This window comes from Gordionus sp. m RMFG-2023, chromosome 1, assembly GCF_954871325.1.
Source record: "Gordionus sp. m RMFG-2023 chromosome 1, tfGorSpeb1-WG-v2, whole genome shotgun sequence".
In the NCBI taxonomy this organism is placed as follows: Eukaryota; Metazoa; Nematomorpha; class Gordioida; order Chordodea; family Parachordodidae; genus Gordionus; species Gordionus sp. m RMFG-2023.
Window position 1 is genome coordinate 49061587 of NC_088775.1, and position 14969 is coordinate 49076555.

The 14969-nt window shown below is 26.9% G+C and overlaps 1 protein-coding gene across 6 annotated transcripts in view; it reads right to left on the bottom strand.

Moving 5' to 3' along the window:
• The window catches only part of LOC135931651 (tubulin-specific chaperone D-like), a 100306-nt gene that overhangs the window by 11876 nt on the left and 73461 nt on the right, over positions 1–14969 (bottom strand). For 3 of the 6 annotated variants that reach the window (XM_065468899.1, XM_065468898.1, XM_065468903.1), the window contains 3 exons: positions 14091–14478; positions 7157–7299; positions 6895–7096 (listed from right to left, as the gene is read on the bottom strand). In XM_065468899.1, coding sequence (XP_065324971.1) covers positions 6895–7096; positions 7157–7299; positions 14091–14478 — 733 coding nt within the window. Of the gene's footprint in view, positions 1–5652; positions 5902–5947; positions 6103–6894; positions 7097–7156; positions 7300–14090; positions 14479–14969 lie in introns of those variants that run through there. The other 3 variants (XM_065468901.1, XM_065468902.1, XM_065468900.1) reach the window with 3 other exon arrangements.

Consider the following 14969-nt stretch of genomic DNA (forward strand, 5'->3'; position numbering starts at 1 on the left):
ATCATAATTTTAGTAGTTGAGAACTGGATAAAATATTGAAAAAATCATAATGTTAAATATATTCAAAATCAGATTTTCATGGGCCTTGGTTTTTTGATCAGGTCAAACCCAGGCCTGCAAAAAAAAAATTTGTTTTAGGTCAATGTCTGATCCATAGTTATAATAGAAAAAATTCCTAAGCGTCCAAACTGATAATAATTTAAAAATTTTCCCCAAGTCCAGCCCAATATAATTTATAAAAAATTTTCAAGCCAAGCCCGATCTATAATAATTTTTTCTCAAACCTGGCCAACCCATAATAATTTTGAATCTTTTTCCCAAGCCTGGAGATAGGTAAATCTCTAATAACCATATCTATTTTTTATTCTTTTTAATCAGGTTCAATCCTACTTCACACCAAGGCCAACCCATTAAGACTAAGAGTGAATACTATTTTTTGAGTAAATATATTTAAATTAGCTTTTACCGGAGATCCATATAAATATTCTGTGTTAAATATTAAAAAAATTCCCAAGCCAGGTTCATGCATATAATAATGTTGGGGAAATTTTCTCAAGCCCACCAAAGACCATAATAATTTTGGTAGTTGAGAACTGAAATAAAATATATAAGTCATAATTCATTTAAAAATACAATCAGAATATGAAAGTTGCATGGGCCTTGGTTTTTTGATCAAAATTTTCAGACTTCAAGCATCTCTATTTTAAATTTTACCCAATATGATTTCTATCACAAATTTAAATTTTCTTCTAAATATAAAATTAAATTTAAGACATTGTTACTAAATTAAATAGAAATAAATGGCAAAATTTTATGAAAGTTACATGGAACTTGGTTTTTTGATCAGGCCTGGGCTATATCCACAAAAAAAAATTCAGGCCAATGTCTACCCATATTTGAAATTAATAAATTTTCAAGTATCACTATTTTAAATTAATATGATTTCTATCTCAAAATTAAATATACAATAGAATAAATGGCAAAATTTTAAAAATATCAGCTGCGGCAATTGAGTTGTATTAATATGTATGTATAATTAATATTTTAAATGCAATTATAATTCAAGTTGGTGTATTCTAAAGCGAGGCTCTGCCATCTTTTTCACAGCAGCCGTTTAAAAAAAATAAAATAAAACTTAGCTTATACATCATTCAAAAATACCTGACAACTTTATTTAACTTTATCAGTTGGTCTTATAATAAATAACTAGTCATGCAAATTAGCATTCGATAAAGGTACATGACAATTATATAAATTAAATTTGATAACCTGAATTTTATTGTATTATATCAACAAAATATATAATATTGTCTTGTCATATAAACAAAAGCGAAAATAACTTGCCTTATTTAAGACAATTTGACATTATAATTTAAGAACTAAATTGATTGATGTCTAATGTTAAAAGATACAAAAAATATATATAAAAGATTCTCCCTCAGACTGCAATAACAAGTGTAATCAATGCTTAATATTAATCAGATACCTGCAGGCCGGGCCTGGGTACCAGGTCCGGGCCGTATATTAAATTTTTAACATATACCCGGGCCGGGCCTGAAATTTTTTTTAAATAACCAAGCCGGGCCGGACCGTAAATTTTTTTAAAAAAATATATACAACATGAATTATTATATTCGTCAATTAGATATGGTTATAATGATTATATATAGACTAGTTGATAACCCATCAAGAATGACGGGAATAATAAAATCTTTAACTATTATATGAATTTTTTTTAAATACATTTTTTTATATAAAATAAATGACAAATTTTAGTGATTATTTATTCATTTTATTAAATTTAGCGTAAAATATATGAAATTGTAAAAAAAAATATAGGGTAGATATTGATAAATTGGTATTGAATGTCATTTCCAGAGTTCAAATATTGTTGTTGAGATAAAATTTTTATACTGGCATATTTTGGGGTGGTAATATGAGATAAATGTTTATTTTTCAATTGGCTAAATATAATTTAAATTTATTTGTTAAATCTAAATTGTAATAAGTACTTAGGATTAGTGAGGGAGGTTAATTTTCTGACATGGGAAGATAATGATAAATAGCAGTGTTGTTAAACGCTACTTTTAAAAGTAGCGCGCTATCGCTACCGCTATTTTATAAAAAAAGTAGCGCGCTATCGCTACCGCTACCGCTATCGTTTTCAAATGAGTAGCGCGCTATTAGCTACTTTGATTTTTTTTTTAATATTTTTTTTTACGTAACTTTATTTCCACAAATAAAATATTGATATAAAAACATGACAATAATTTGTTACATATATATATAATTTATTTATTATTGCACTTTAATAATAATAACATTTCGGTACTGTCATCCCCAAGTCTAGAGCGACGATCAGAAAGTATAAGCTTTGCCATACTTAATAATCGTTCAGCACTAGCACTTGAGGGCAACGCAGTATTAAATTTAATAAACAAACTTTTTATATGAAAAAAATCATCAAAAATATTTAAATTAGTATTTTTAGATTTAAAAAAAGCATCTATAGGTTCAATATTATTATTATTATTTATTTCAAAAAAATCGTCTTTGGAAGGCTGCGGTTTCGATCTTGCTATAGTATCGTGGTTAGGGATGCCATTTTTTAACGTTACCATCAGCCTATCAAGTTGCCATTTAGATTCAGTCAAATTAATGTATGGCCAATTTAACTTGAAACAAGGATGAACGATAGCAGCTATTACATTATCATCATCATACAGATCTGGAAATCTAATTTATATAAAGTGACTGTATTTATTATAAAAAAAAGAAGAATACCATTTTAATTTTTAAAATTTAAATTTATCTGAGATTTAGATTCATTTATAAATAAAATATTAAAATAGCAATAAATTATGGTAAATAAAAATTTTAAAAATATAATTATTATACACAAGGTAATTAATAATATATTAATTTTGAATTTTATATTAATTAATAATTACTATATATTAATATTATAGATTGTGTTTTAAATTAAGCCAATTTAAATTATGGCTAATCAAGCAATAAATCATTCATTTTATATAATTGAATAATAGTAAATAAAAATAAAGTTTTGACCTTTTCTCAATGCCTTTTAGCACAGACTCTACCAGTGGTTGGCAAAATTTTAGATTATTGATTCTTTTGAGCTTGGTAATTAATATACTCAGTGTGGGCACATAATATTCCATGCTCATATTATCTTGCCCTTCTAAGATTTTAAGTGAGGCAGCAACATATTGCCTAACCTAAAAAATTAAAATGGTTAAATATAATATAATATTATTTATCATTATCCGTTATCATCTTACCTTGTTTTGAATTTTGTAAGACCTATGGATTTCTGCAATAATATTGGCTAGAATGTCATAAGTCTGACAGCCAATTATTCTCTTTAGAGTTAAGGCTACAGATTTTTGTTTTAGATTTTTAGGATCAATCTAATGTGCAGTTACTCCTAAATAAGCTCTAAAAATATGACATATTATAAATAAGAAAATAAACATTTTTACCTTCTATTGTGAGTCCAGCAATCTGCCGTTGTACAGACGTAGGAGACATCTGATAGATTTAATATCAAATATTCTTTCATTTCCTTAAAGCACTCCAAAATTCTTGCCATCAATGTCTGCCGGCAAAATATCTTGGTCCGTGGAGAAAAAGTGTTTATCATCTTTATAAAAGAATCATTATCCACCAAGGATAATGGTTGAACTGTATTTATTATATAGTTCATAATGACTTTGTCAGCCAATTTTTGGGATACACCAGGTGTTGATGAATCCAAATTGGTTAATTTTGTTTGTATTAAATTTGATTTGGAAGTGGGTTTATCTTCTTCCATTACCCCAAAACTTTTGAGATATTTTTCAATCTCTTTATAATTTGAAGTGTGCACAGTCTAAAATTATAAAATACTTGGAATAAAAATTATGTAGGAGATAAGTACATAAAAATGTTTGAAATAACTATTTTAAAATGTTTTAAATAATTTAGATAAAATTTTGGAATATATAAAAAAAAATGATTGGTTTTTGATTTTAATTTATTTTAAAAATTAAAGATTAGCCTACACATTATTAAATTTGTTTAATATATTACCTTTAAATGTTTTTTCAAATTAAAGCTGCTCGTATGATTTGAAGAGATAATTTTGCGGCACATCTTGCACCGAAACCGATATCCAGTATTAATTTTTTCTTCAAGGTTAAAGTATTTCTTGAATCTTAGAAAGGATAATCTATATTTTGCTCATTTTCCAAAGAAATTACAATATCTTCAACAATCTCACACATAACAAGATATATAATGCTTAATATAAAATGTAAAATGAAATATAAAATAAGATAAAAGCAAGGACATACCAATAACGGAATTTCAAAAATATATAATTTAATGAATACGCGAAATATAAATTAAATACAGATTGCTATTTAACAACTGTTTATATCTAATATATAACAATAATGTATATTTTTAAATATAAATTTCAAAATTAAATTAAATAAAAGGATTATAATTTTAGATTTTATAAAAAATATATTTTAATAATATTTAGATGTATTTATTATGTAAAATTGAAAGTAGCGAGCTACCGCTATCGCTATTTTTTTAAAAAAGTAGCGCGCTATTTTAACAACACTGATAAATAGGTATTTTATACTATTTGCAGAGACCCCATATTCTGGTTGAGATAAAATTATTTTACTGCTATATTTTGAGGTGGTAAATAATTTAAATTTATTTGTTAAATCTAAATTGTAATATAAAAATAATTTTATAAAAATTAATAAATTTTACTTTGAATATAAACACAATAAGATCTAAATTATATAAATTAATTGAAAAATAAATGATAATAGCAAAATAATAACATATATAAGAAAGATTATAATACAAAATTTAATAGAAGGTGGCTGAGTGGAAGAACGTTTGCCTTTAAAACGTTAAGTCATAGGTTCGAATCCCGTTGGTGTACAAAAAATTTTCTTAAAATTTAACATTAGAGATATATAGTCTCCATCGATTTATTTAACATTAAGAATATAGGAAAGTTGATAGAAAAAATAAAAATTAACATTAAGATTTACAAAAACGTTCATTTATTGATTACGGTGATAATATATATAGATATGATTAATATAATGTTGGGTGAAAATTAACAATAGCTCTAAAACTTATAGTATCTATTACATAATATAATTATAGTTTTACTGCCACGGAATAAATACGCAAAAAATAATAGGTAATAAATACATTATTATATAATATATGTTATTTTTTTATTAATTAAAATATCAATTTTATTTTTTTTATAAATATAATTAATATAGTATATTCTCAAAATGTTATTTACACAAATTTTTTATAGTATCAATTTGTAATATACTAAATATCTGTTTAGAATAAAAAATATGTAATAGTAGTGTCAAACGGCTCGTTTTGAGCCGATTTTAAAAAACGGCTAACACATTATTTTATCCTGAAAAACGCAAGCCTGAAAATTTTGTTCATAGAAGGAGCATAGGTTTAGACATATAGTATATAAATTTCGAGGCTTAGTCAATATTTTTCTGGCGAAAATATTGAGTTAGCCGTTTTTAAAAATCGGCTATTAGCTAAGATGCTTGCTTATTAAATGATAATACTGGCCGAAAAATATGATAAGGTGAATTTTTTGTATATACCAGGTCAAATATAATATTAAAAAATTCCTAGCCGTGCCTAAAAAATTTTGAAAAAAAATCCGGGCCGGGCCCAAAAATTTTTTTTTAAATATCCAGGCCGGGCGGTAAAAAATTTTTGAAAAAAATTCCTAGTCGGGCCGGGCCGTGCAAATGGTACCTATGCAGGTCTCTGATATTAATAATGCTTGAATCTTCGGCGATATAATGCACACATAATTTTTGCCTAGAATATATTTTAACATGATTATTTACACAAGTAAATGTAAAACCATATTTATGCTCGATTTTATATGTGCAATAAGTCTAATTATCTCTGCAATATGTATCATTTGATGAAATATACAATTTTAAATGTTTACAGGGGCAAGCCAAGACCTTTGAAAGCGGAGCGTAAATGATATCGGTAGCCCTTCGAAAAATATACCTATGCCATAAGATAAGAAAATTAAATTAGAAAAAAATATAGAAGCTCAAATCAAAATTAACATAAAAAAGAAAATCAAACTGCTCCCGCGTTTCACCGGCCGCTATGTGTAATATTTATAATATATGTATTATAAGAATAATTTTATATGTACAATTCTTAAATAAAATCTGCTCGAATTGTAAAAAAATCATAGTGCAATATTATTATTAGCCATTTGTTTTGGACATGTTTTTAGTTAAAGATATAAGATATAATAAAAACCATGTAATTAGTTGTCTTTAAATGAGATCAGGCCAAAGGAGCGGGAAATGAGAAATGTGGGTGAAGCCCCCATAAAAATAAAGCTCCTACTTAAAGGTTGATACTGTTGGCAGGTCAATTCTTAGTGTAAAAATTCAATTTCTATTGAGATTTAATAGAGAACTCATATAAAGAGACTATAATTATTTAATTGTTTATGATTTTTTTAAAATTATTTTTTTCTATATTTCTGAATCCGGTTCAAAAAATTTATAAACCCAAACTTTATTATTTTCCTGCTTTGAACCAAGACGGCTAAAATTGTGGCAGGTACATAGCCCTAATAAAACATGTCTAATCTAAGATATAGATCCATTTTATAAAAAATTATTCGAAAGTTATAGTGATAGTGTTGTTAAAGAACTCAATTTAGCCAAAATCTTAATCCAACCGTTTTTATCGGGTATACAGAGCTGTTAAACAACATTAATTGGTGATTATTCCTCTCCACCCTAAATAAAAAATGAATATAAATTATTTTAAAATAACTTGATATAAGTTTGGTTGTACACGATCATTTTTAAATTTAAAATGGCATCAACGGCTCTCAGCCAATTTAGGATAAAAAATTGTAGCCATCGAGATGATGAAGGATTAAGTGATCGAGATTTATATATGAGATTTATTGTCTGAGAAAATGCTTGGATTTGATATGAATTAGAATTTTTCAGGTAGTTACGTAGCGCTGAAACTTATAAGTGAAAATAGCAAAATAAATTAAGATTTAAAATATAAAATTAAATTTCATTACTTGATGATTCGCTTGTAAATGAAACTGTGCTGCCAAAGCTAAATAAAAGTTCAAGAAGAGCATTTTCTCGACATTCGGGAATATTGAGTAATGGCATTAAAGCTGGAAAAGCTTGGTAAACAGATAGCCAATTTATATCTTGACTATATATAAAAAGGAGTTTACAAGTATGTTATTTTGTGAATTCCATGACAAATCAACATGAGTTTCAACCATTTTTACTAGTTTTCTCATGTATTATAACTAAGAAAAAATTAAATTTTAGACTCCAACTCAGAACAGCATCTGAGATCAGGGCATTTAAGGTCAAAAAATATGGCATTTTATGAAAATGCATTCGTTAATTTTAGATATCTTTTTTGCAGGAGCGTACGCAGGAATTTGGTCAGGGGAGAGGGGGGATAATAAATTTTTTTAAGAAATATTATTGTTTTTAAAAAATATCAAGCATAAATTTATTAAGGACTAATAACTATTTCTAATACACAATTTTAAATTTATGTGAATTATAAAAAAATTATATGTAAAGAATCACTTAATGACTTAAAATAGAAATTTGAATTTTTTGAGCCTTTACACAAAAAGTTTCTTAGGAATAATTGCATTTTATATGTATATATTTACAATGTAAAATCAATCTTCGTTGTGATTGAGCTAATTTTTCAATTATCTCATCCTTGCTTGTCGTCAAATGACTATGAATATTCAAAAGATCCAAACCTTAATCTACTTTCAGATGTTATACTTCTTGGTATGTTTTTCAGAGACCTGCAGGCCCGGCCCCCGGGCTGGACAGTATTTTAATTTTTTTAAATATACCCGGGCCGGGCCCGAAATTTCTTTAAAAAAAAACTCAAGCCGGGCCTGAAAATTTTATTTTAAAAAAAGCCGGGCCGGGCCTGAAATTTTTTTAAAAAAATCCGGGTCCTACTCTGCAAATGGTACTTCTGCAGGCCTCTGTTATTCTTCTTAAAAAAGAGAATGTTCTCTCATTAGTTTACTAATGGAAAAAGTTTATAAACCCTTTTAATACATTGGGAATTTAATCTAAAATGTGTTTGAAATAATGCAGAGCATCCATAGCAATTTTTGGGACTATATCAACCATTGTTAATCTTATAAACAAGTTATTCAGCTAGTAAGGCATCATAAGATACTTTAACATCTACATAATAAAAATCTAACAAATATTTTTTTTTCCATCACAATCTGAAAAAGGTTGGGAAGGCTTTTGTGGAAGTAATATTTGCAGATTAGTAAGTGCTGCATGATGAATTAAAAATTCATTTATTTGGGTTATAAATGTATCTGTATTTAAGATATACTCTTCTACTTATCCTATATTGATGTTTTAACGATGAGCTTGCCTTGCTACAAGTCGAGGGAGACAAATATTAAACACGTATAGCTCTGCTTTTGACTCAACAATAAAATATGAAATTCTTCATCAACATTAGCCCTAACTTCCTTGAGTTCTGATAAAATGCACTCCGCTATTCTCATCTTCTTAATCAAGCCAATGTCATGTTTTTGAAAAGTAATACTTAAAATAGTTGTATAATTAAATAATACATTCTAATGAGAAATAAAATTTGGAATAAGCTTTGAATCCAATAATTTTCTTGCTTCTGAGGAAATATTTCTTTCAGGCCATTGTGATATTTCAGTAATAGCAAATAATTGGCTCTTCTAACTCCTTAAAAGCTGTTACTGCTTGATAGCAGAGACTCTATCTCGTTGGACAAGGTTGCAATTTCTTTTTCCCAGTTGGACAAGAAGTTTCAGAAATAATAATTATTTGACTAGAAATTTGAAAATGGTAGATAAATATTACGCCACTAAAAATTTGAAAATAATAAGTAAATATTATGCCGGAAAACTTGAAATCGAAATTAATTGATAAAATAACTTAGTAGATAAATGTGATAATAAATGTAATTAAATATATATTTAATATGAGATACGAATAAATATTAACAAATATAAATTAATATAAACAATATTTTTGAAAAATATATCCGGCATCTGCATTTTTTGGCTTTGGTAGGGGGGGGGGATTTGTCCCCCCCCCCCCGCTGCGTACGCCAATGTTTTTTTGGATATAATTGAACTACAAGTGAATGGCAGGCCTTTAAAATTATATAATAAATATTATTTAAAAATTAATGTCAATCATAGATCAAATGGGCATTCTTATTTTCTCATAATTTTTTTTTACTATTTAATAAATTTGCAAATTGGGCTGAACTAAAGTTTAGGATATGGCATTAAATCATTATAATTAACGATAAAATTTGCATTATCTGTGGTATAAAATTACATGCTCCAACCATATCGCATTTCCTTCAACATCTAAATGTTCATTACCATGAATGGGCGAGTTATCAATTAAAAAGAAACGTTTAAGGGAAAAAAGAGATCCTAAATAAAAAAATAGAAAATTCAGGAAAATATTAAAAGAGATATTTTGAAAATTTCTTCAGAAGATAATGAATGGGAAATCCTTAAGCAATTAAAGAATAAATGAAAAATTTAAAATATATTAATTGTTTTACCAAATTCTTAGCCCTAAAAACAAGAAGAATAACTCAATCATGGTAAGAATAGCAAAGGCGGGATTCGAGATAATATTTTATATATATTATTGGGAAATTTTTTAATTCCGATTAAAACAGTTGTACAATGCCTGATCCAGGCGCTTAACCAATGGGGGGGGGGGAGGGGGAAACCCCCCCCCCCCCCATCAGAATTTTACAAATATTTGAATATCAATTTTCCAACATATTATTCAAAAATATTAATAAAATGGAAAAATAATTAGTCAAAGAGATTGAAATCAAACGATAATTTATTATATTATTATATATATTTATTTTATTAAATTCAAAATTATTAGTGAGTTAGAATTAATAAGTATTTTTAGTAATATTTTAATTATTAATATATATCTATAATTTTTAAATATTTTTCATTTTTACTTCCATTTTGTAGAACAGAAGAAATAGAAATACAAAAGTTAAATAAGGCTGAGCATGAAAAAAGCAATGTGTCGTCAGAAGCGATATCATTATTGAATTCAATAGATTAATCAGAGTTATTGCTGCTAGTTGCATCAATAAATTATTTTTAGCTCAACTTTGTAAAAATTTACAAAAACCAAATTTAGATTTGGTACAGGTTATTGATTTGGCGGAAAATATATATGAACAGCTAGATACAATAAGAATGAATGTAGATAAATATTTTCATAATATTTATCTAGACGTTGAATCGAAGGCTAAATTTTATGCTATAACACTAATTAAACCTCGTCTAGCCTAGGCCATTATTGAGATGTAAAATAAATATTGGCTCAACTGAAGAATATTATAAAATATCCATTTTCATCCCATTCTTAGATACTTTTTTATCGCAAATAAAAGTACGGTTTTTAGATAAAAAACAAGTCTTTAGCAATCTTCAAGTTTTAAAACCCAAAGATCCTTCTTCGTTTTCTAATGCCACTATTGGTAAAATTAAATATTTAGAAAAATTTTTTTCCTATGAGATTGATATTGAAATAAATTTAATCAGTGAATTCGAATTTATACGTTTAGCTATTTTACCTGAGCATGCTATTGATGCGCTCAATCGGTGTAAAGATACCTTGGCATGCTATTGATGCGCTCAATCGGTGTAAAGATACCTTGGCATGCTATTGATGCGCTCAATCGGTGTAAAGAAACCTTGGCTCAATTTCCTAATATTTTGAAGTTGTTTTATATTCTTATATGTTTGCCTATTACAACATGTACGAATGCAAGGACTTTTTCCAACTTGAGAAGGTTGAAAACATATTTACGAAGCACTGAATCTCGGCTAAATGGTTAGCTCTGTTAAATATCCACAGAGATTTGGCTCCAACGACAAACGAAATTCTTGATGAATTGGCAACATTCCCACGAAAATTAAAAATCACATTATAATTATAGAAAATATTTTGTATAATATTGTATTAGATAAGAAGTTAAAAAAACTTGTTAATTTAATTATCTTCTAGTCAATATTTTATACACACTACTATTAGTATTTTCAATAAAAAAATTATATTCTACTTATATTGTATGAGAATTTAGGCTGAGGCTAGTTTTTAAAGCAAATTTTATAAAAAAAATGACATTACACTTTATTTCAACTTTACATTTAAAAAAACTTTATTAAATATAATATCCCTAACTTGAAATAATAAAAAATAGGCTTGTAATATCCATAAGTATGAATTAGTAAATAATAGTTAAAAACAGAAATTTAATTATTACTAAATTATGAATAATTTAATAGAATAGCTAAAACATAAGACCCAGCTGAAGGCCGGGGGAAAGCTGGCCGAAGGCCAGGTAAAAGGGGTTTCGGGGCGAAGTCCCCCAAAATCCCCCCCCCCCCCCTACATAAGAAAATTCTGGATACCCACTGGCCTGATCATTGCATAGCAATAATTAAAGGAGAGAAGTGCCAATTGAAGAAAAGACTCATTTTATGCTATCTTAAGGATTATGTTCTAATTTTAAGGAAACTCATATTTATATAAAAGTAGCCTTTAATAAATTTGCAGATTTAAGACCAAATTTTTAAACTAAAATAATTGGTTTTATTAAAAAATTTATCAAAAATGTATGGTTTTTGAAAATCAAAATTTCTGATAAGCTAACTCAATATAAGGATTTTAAAAAAAGTCATAATCCTAAGCCATCATAAACTTTTTGTAATCATAGCGGAATGACATTTATTCGTAATAGCCCAAGGCAAACATTAACCAAGGTTAGCAGCAAGAACTAGCCTTCAGCATTCGTATGAATATCAAATATTAATCATCTTCGATTTATTTAGATTTTGTAAAGCAAATATCACTGGAATTAATTCGCATTATGAATATGAAAACATATTTTGTTCCAAAGGCCCACCCATTACCGGAATACAAAAGTTTAATGCTTTTATGCCTAGGAAAGATTAACTATATTCATAAATTATTCAATTTAAAATTTATAAAAAAATTTAAATTTTGTCTTCTTTAATTTGTATTTTAATAACCAATGCGCCCCCCCCCCCCACCAAATACTTCCCCAGATCTAACTCTTTTAAATATATAAAATATTTGAGAGTTTTTGACTTATATTACTATTTCAGTTAATGTTAAACCATTATAAAAAGATTTGCAATTGAATAATGAAATAAAATGCCATATCTCCCAAACTTGAGTTCGACCCAACTTGAAAATTTGCACCAATCCTATATCTATTCATAAAAAAATTTGAGAGGAGAAAAAAATGTATATTTGATTTGATGATCATTTCCGGTTTCAGACATTTAAATTTTCAAAACAATATTTAACATATCATAACTTTAAAGGCCTACCATTAGGCTATATAAATAAATTTAATTAACGTCTAGCTCAGTTATATCTAGATAACTAAAATTAAAGGAAGTGCTTATGGCCCAAAATGCCCCATTTTTCGGCATTTAGAGGCCCCTATCGGAGCCACTCTTTGGAGTTGGAGGCTAAATTTTTATTTTTTTCCTTAGTTAAAAAATATGCAAACGCCACTAAAAATTTTAGAAAAATATAAAGTGATCGGGTTGAAACTCTTGTTGATTTGTCAAGGAATTCACCATATTCTTTAATTTTTTTAACTAAATAAAATTATTATATTTGAAAAAAATTATATTAAAATAATATTTATCTGGCAAAAAAAAAGAAAAAATCCAAATCCTTGAAAACGCGAAAATTGAAAAACTGGTTACAAAGTATCCATTTGATTTTACTAATTCTTTATCCAAACTAAAGCCTGATTTGGGCTAAAGTTAAAACAATATTATTTAAGTTTTATTTAATGTCTCCGAAACTCTTTTATCTTACTTTCTATCTTTTTTATTTCTATTAAAGCCATTCCCTATATTTATATATATATGTATATGTTTCAACGTGTTATTTTTAAACTTTAAATCATTTTTAGTGTGCTCTGATAAATTAAAAAATATAATTTTGCTAGAAATATATTCCATTATGCGCAGAAAACCTACTATATGATTTTTAGAAAATTTGGTCATAAACTTTTGAACCTACTATAATTTATATTGGTTTTTCCATATATTTCTATAAATGTTAAATGACTAAAAAGGTAAAAATTGTCTAAAATTCATAAGGTATTTCCGGTAGAATCAAATTATTTAAATTAAATAAATGTGCTTAAAAAATGATTTAAAGTTGAAAAAATAACACACAGACTGGTAAAAAAAACTTTTGATGCTAACATATATATTTATATTACTTTTTAAAAGTATCTCATTATATTATTTTATATGTTTTTTGGACTGCACAAAAACTAAAAAATTAATTGAAAACCTTTGAAATATTATCAAAAAACATTGAATTGACCTTTTTTAATAGAAAAATAAAAATATGCTCAAAATATATTTGAGAAATTGTTTGAGTACGTTTCTTTTACAACTTTAAAATAGATTTTAGATGCAATGCGAACTTATATATACTTTAATATATAAAATTAGATGATTTATTAATATAATATTTTTAAAAATTTTTTTATCTATTAAACAATTATATTTTTTAAAAATAATATATAGTAGATGTATTTTAGACAAAATTTTTGTTTATTTTTTAAAATAAATTAAGGCTTTGTTTATTTTTAAAAATAAATTAAGACTAGTTCAAAAGTTAAGAACAAAATTGTGTGGAATTTCATGAGTAGGTACTCTACACATGCTGGTATACGATTCAGAAAAAGAAGGGCCTTCAAAAATTAAAAACACGTAATATGTATTTTAAATGAGTTAACAGAGATTTGTCAAACTCCTGATGATAGATATGTATCGTTAAAATATAACATGAATTAATAAATGGGAAAAGTTATAATGTATTTATAAAATAAAAAGTGAAAACGAGTATATATGGCTCAGACTATTCCAAAAGTATGATATCCTGGTTATCTCCAACATCGGAGGTAACATCTCTTTAATATTTGCATTTTCATCGTTTTTCTCATTTTCGTTTTGACGACAGTATAAGGCAGCGACAGCACTCAAAGCGGTGCACGCATTGAGCCTCAGTTTGTCGCAGGATGAGCAGCTTTGCGCAGCCATCGCGGAAGCAACCATAAAATTCGTGTCGAAAGAGGCAAAATGGAGTAGGAAGGTGCCCGCACAATCGACTCCTGCACTTCGCACAACACGGCCTATATCGCCATAAGAAGGGTCGAGGGTGCGATCGCTTAGACTAATGACAAGACATTGCATAAGTTTAGCCGTGTCAAATGTTGATCTAGAGGTGTCTGGATTATTTTTTAATTAAATAAAAACTTCTATAATCAATGAATAACTTATTTTTTGAGTTTTCCCATGTAATATTTCATTTATTGGTCATATAATTTTGATATGAAATGATCTTTATTGTACGTGCTTAAATTATATTTTATTCAAATAAGCGTTTGGAACCTGAACTAAAAAGTTTTGGCTACATTTCTTTTTTTTAATAAGTAGTCCTAATCCATTTCCTAAAAATTTTAAAAAGATGTAGTTTTTCAATTTACCCAGTTCTGAGGATACCACCTGCTTCTGAAATGATAGCAGAAAAAAATCTAAATAAAATTTTGAATATATCACTATGCCACAATAAAAAAAAACGACCACCTACAATTTATCAACAAATTATTTGAAATTAAAAAAACATATGAAGAACTTAACTTTTTAATGAAAGACTTTCTAATGCAATCCCTTACGCCCATAGAATCAAAACATTTATTTTTCTCTAACCATATCACAT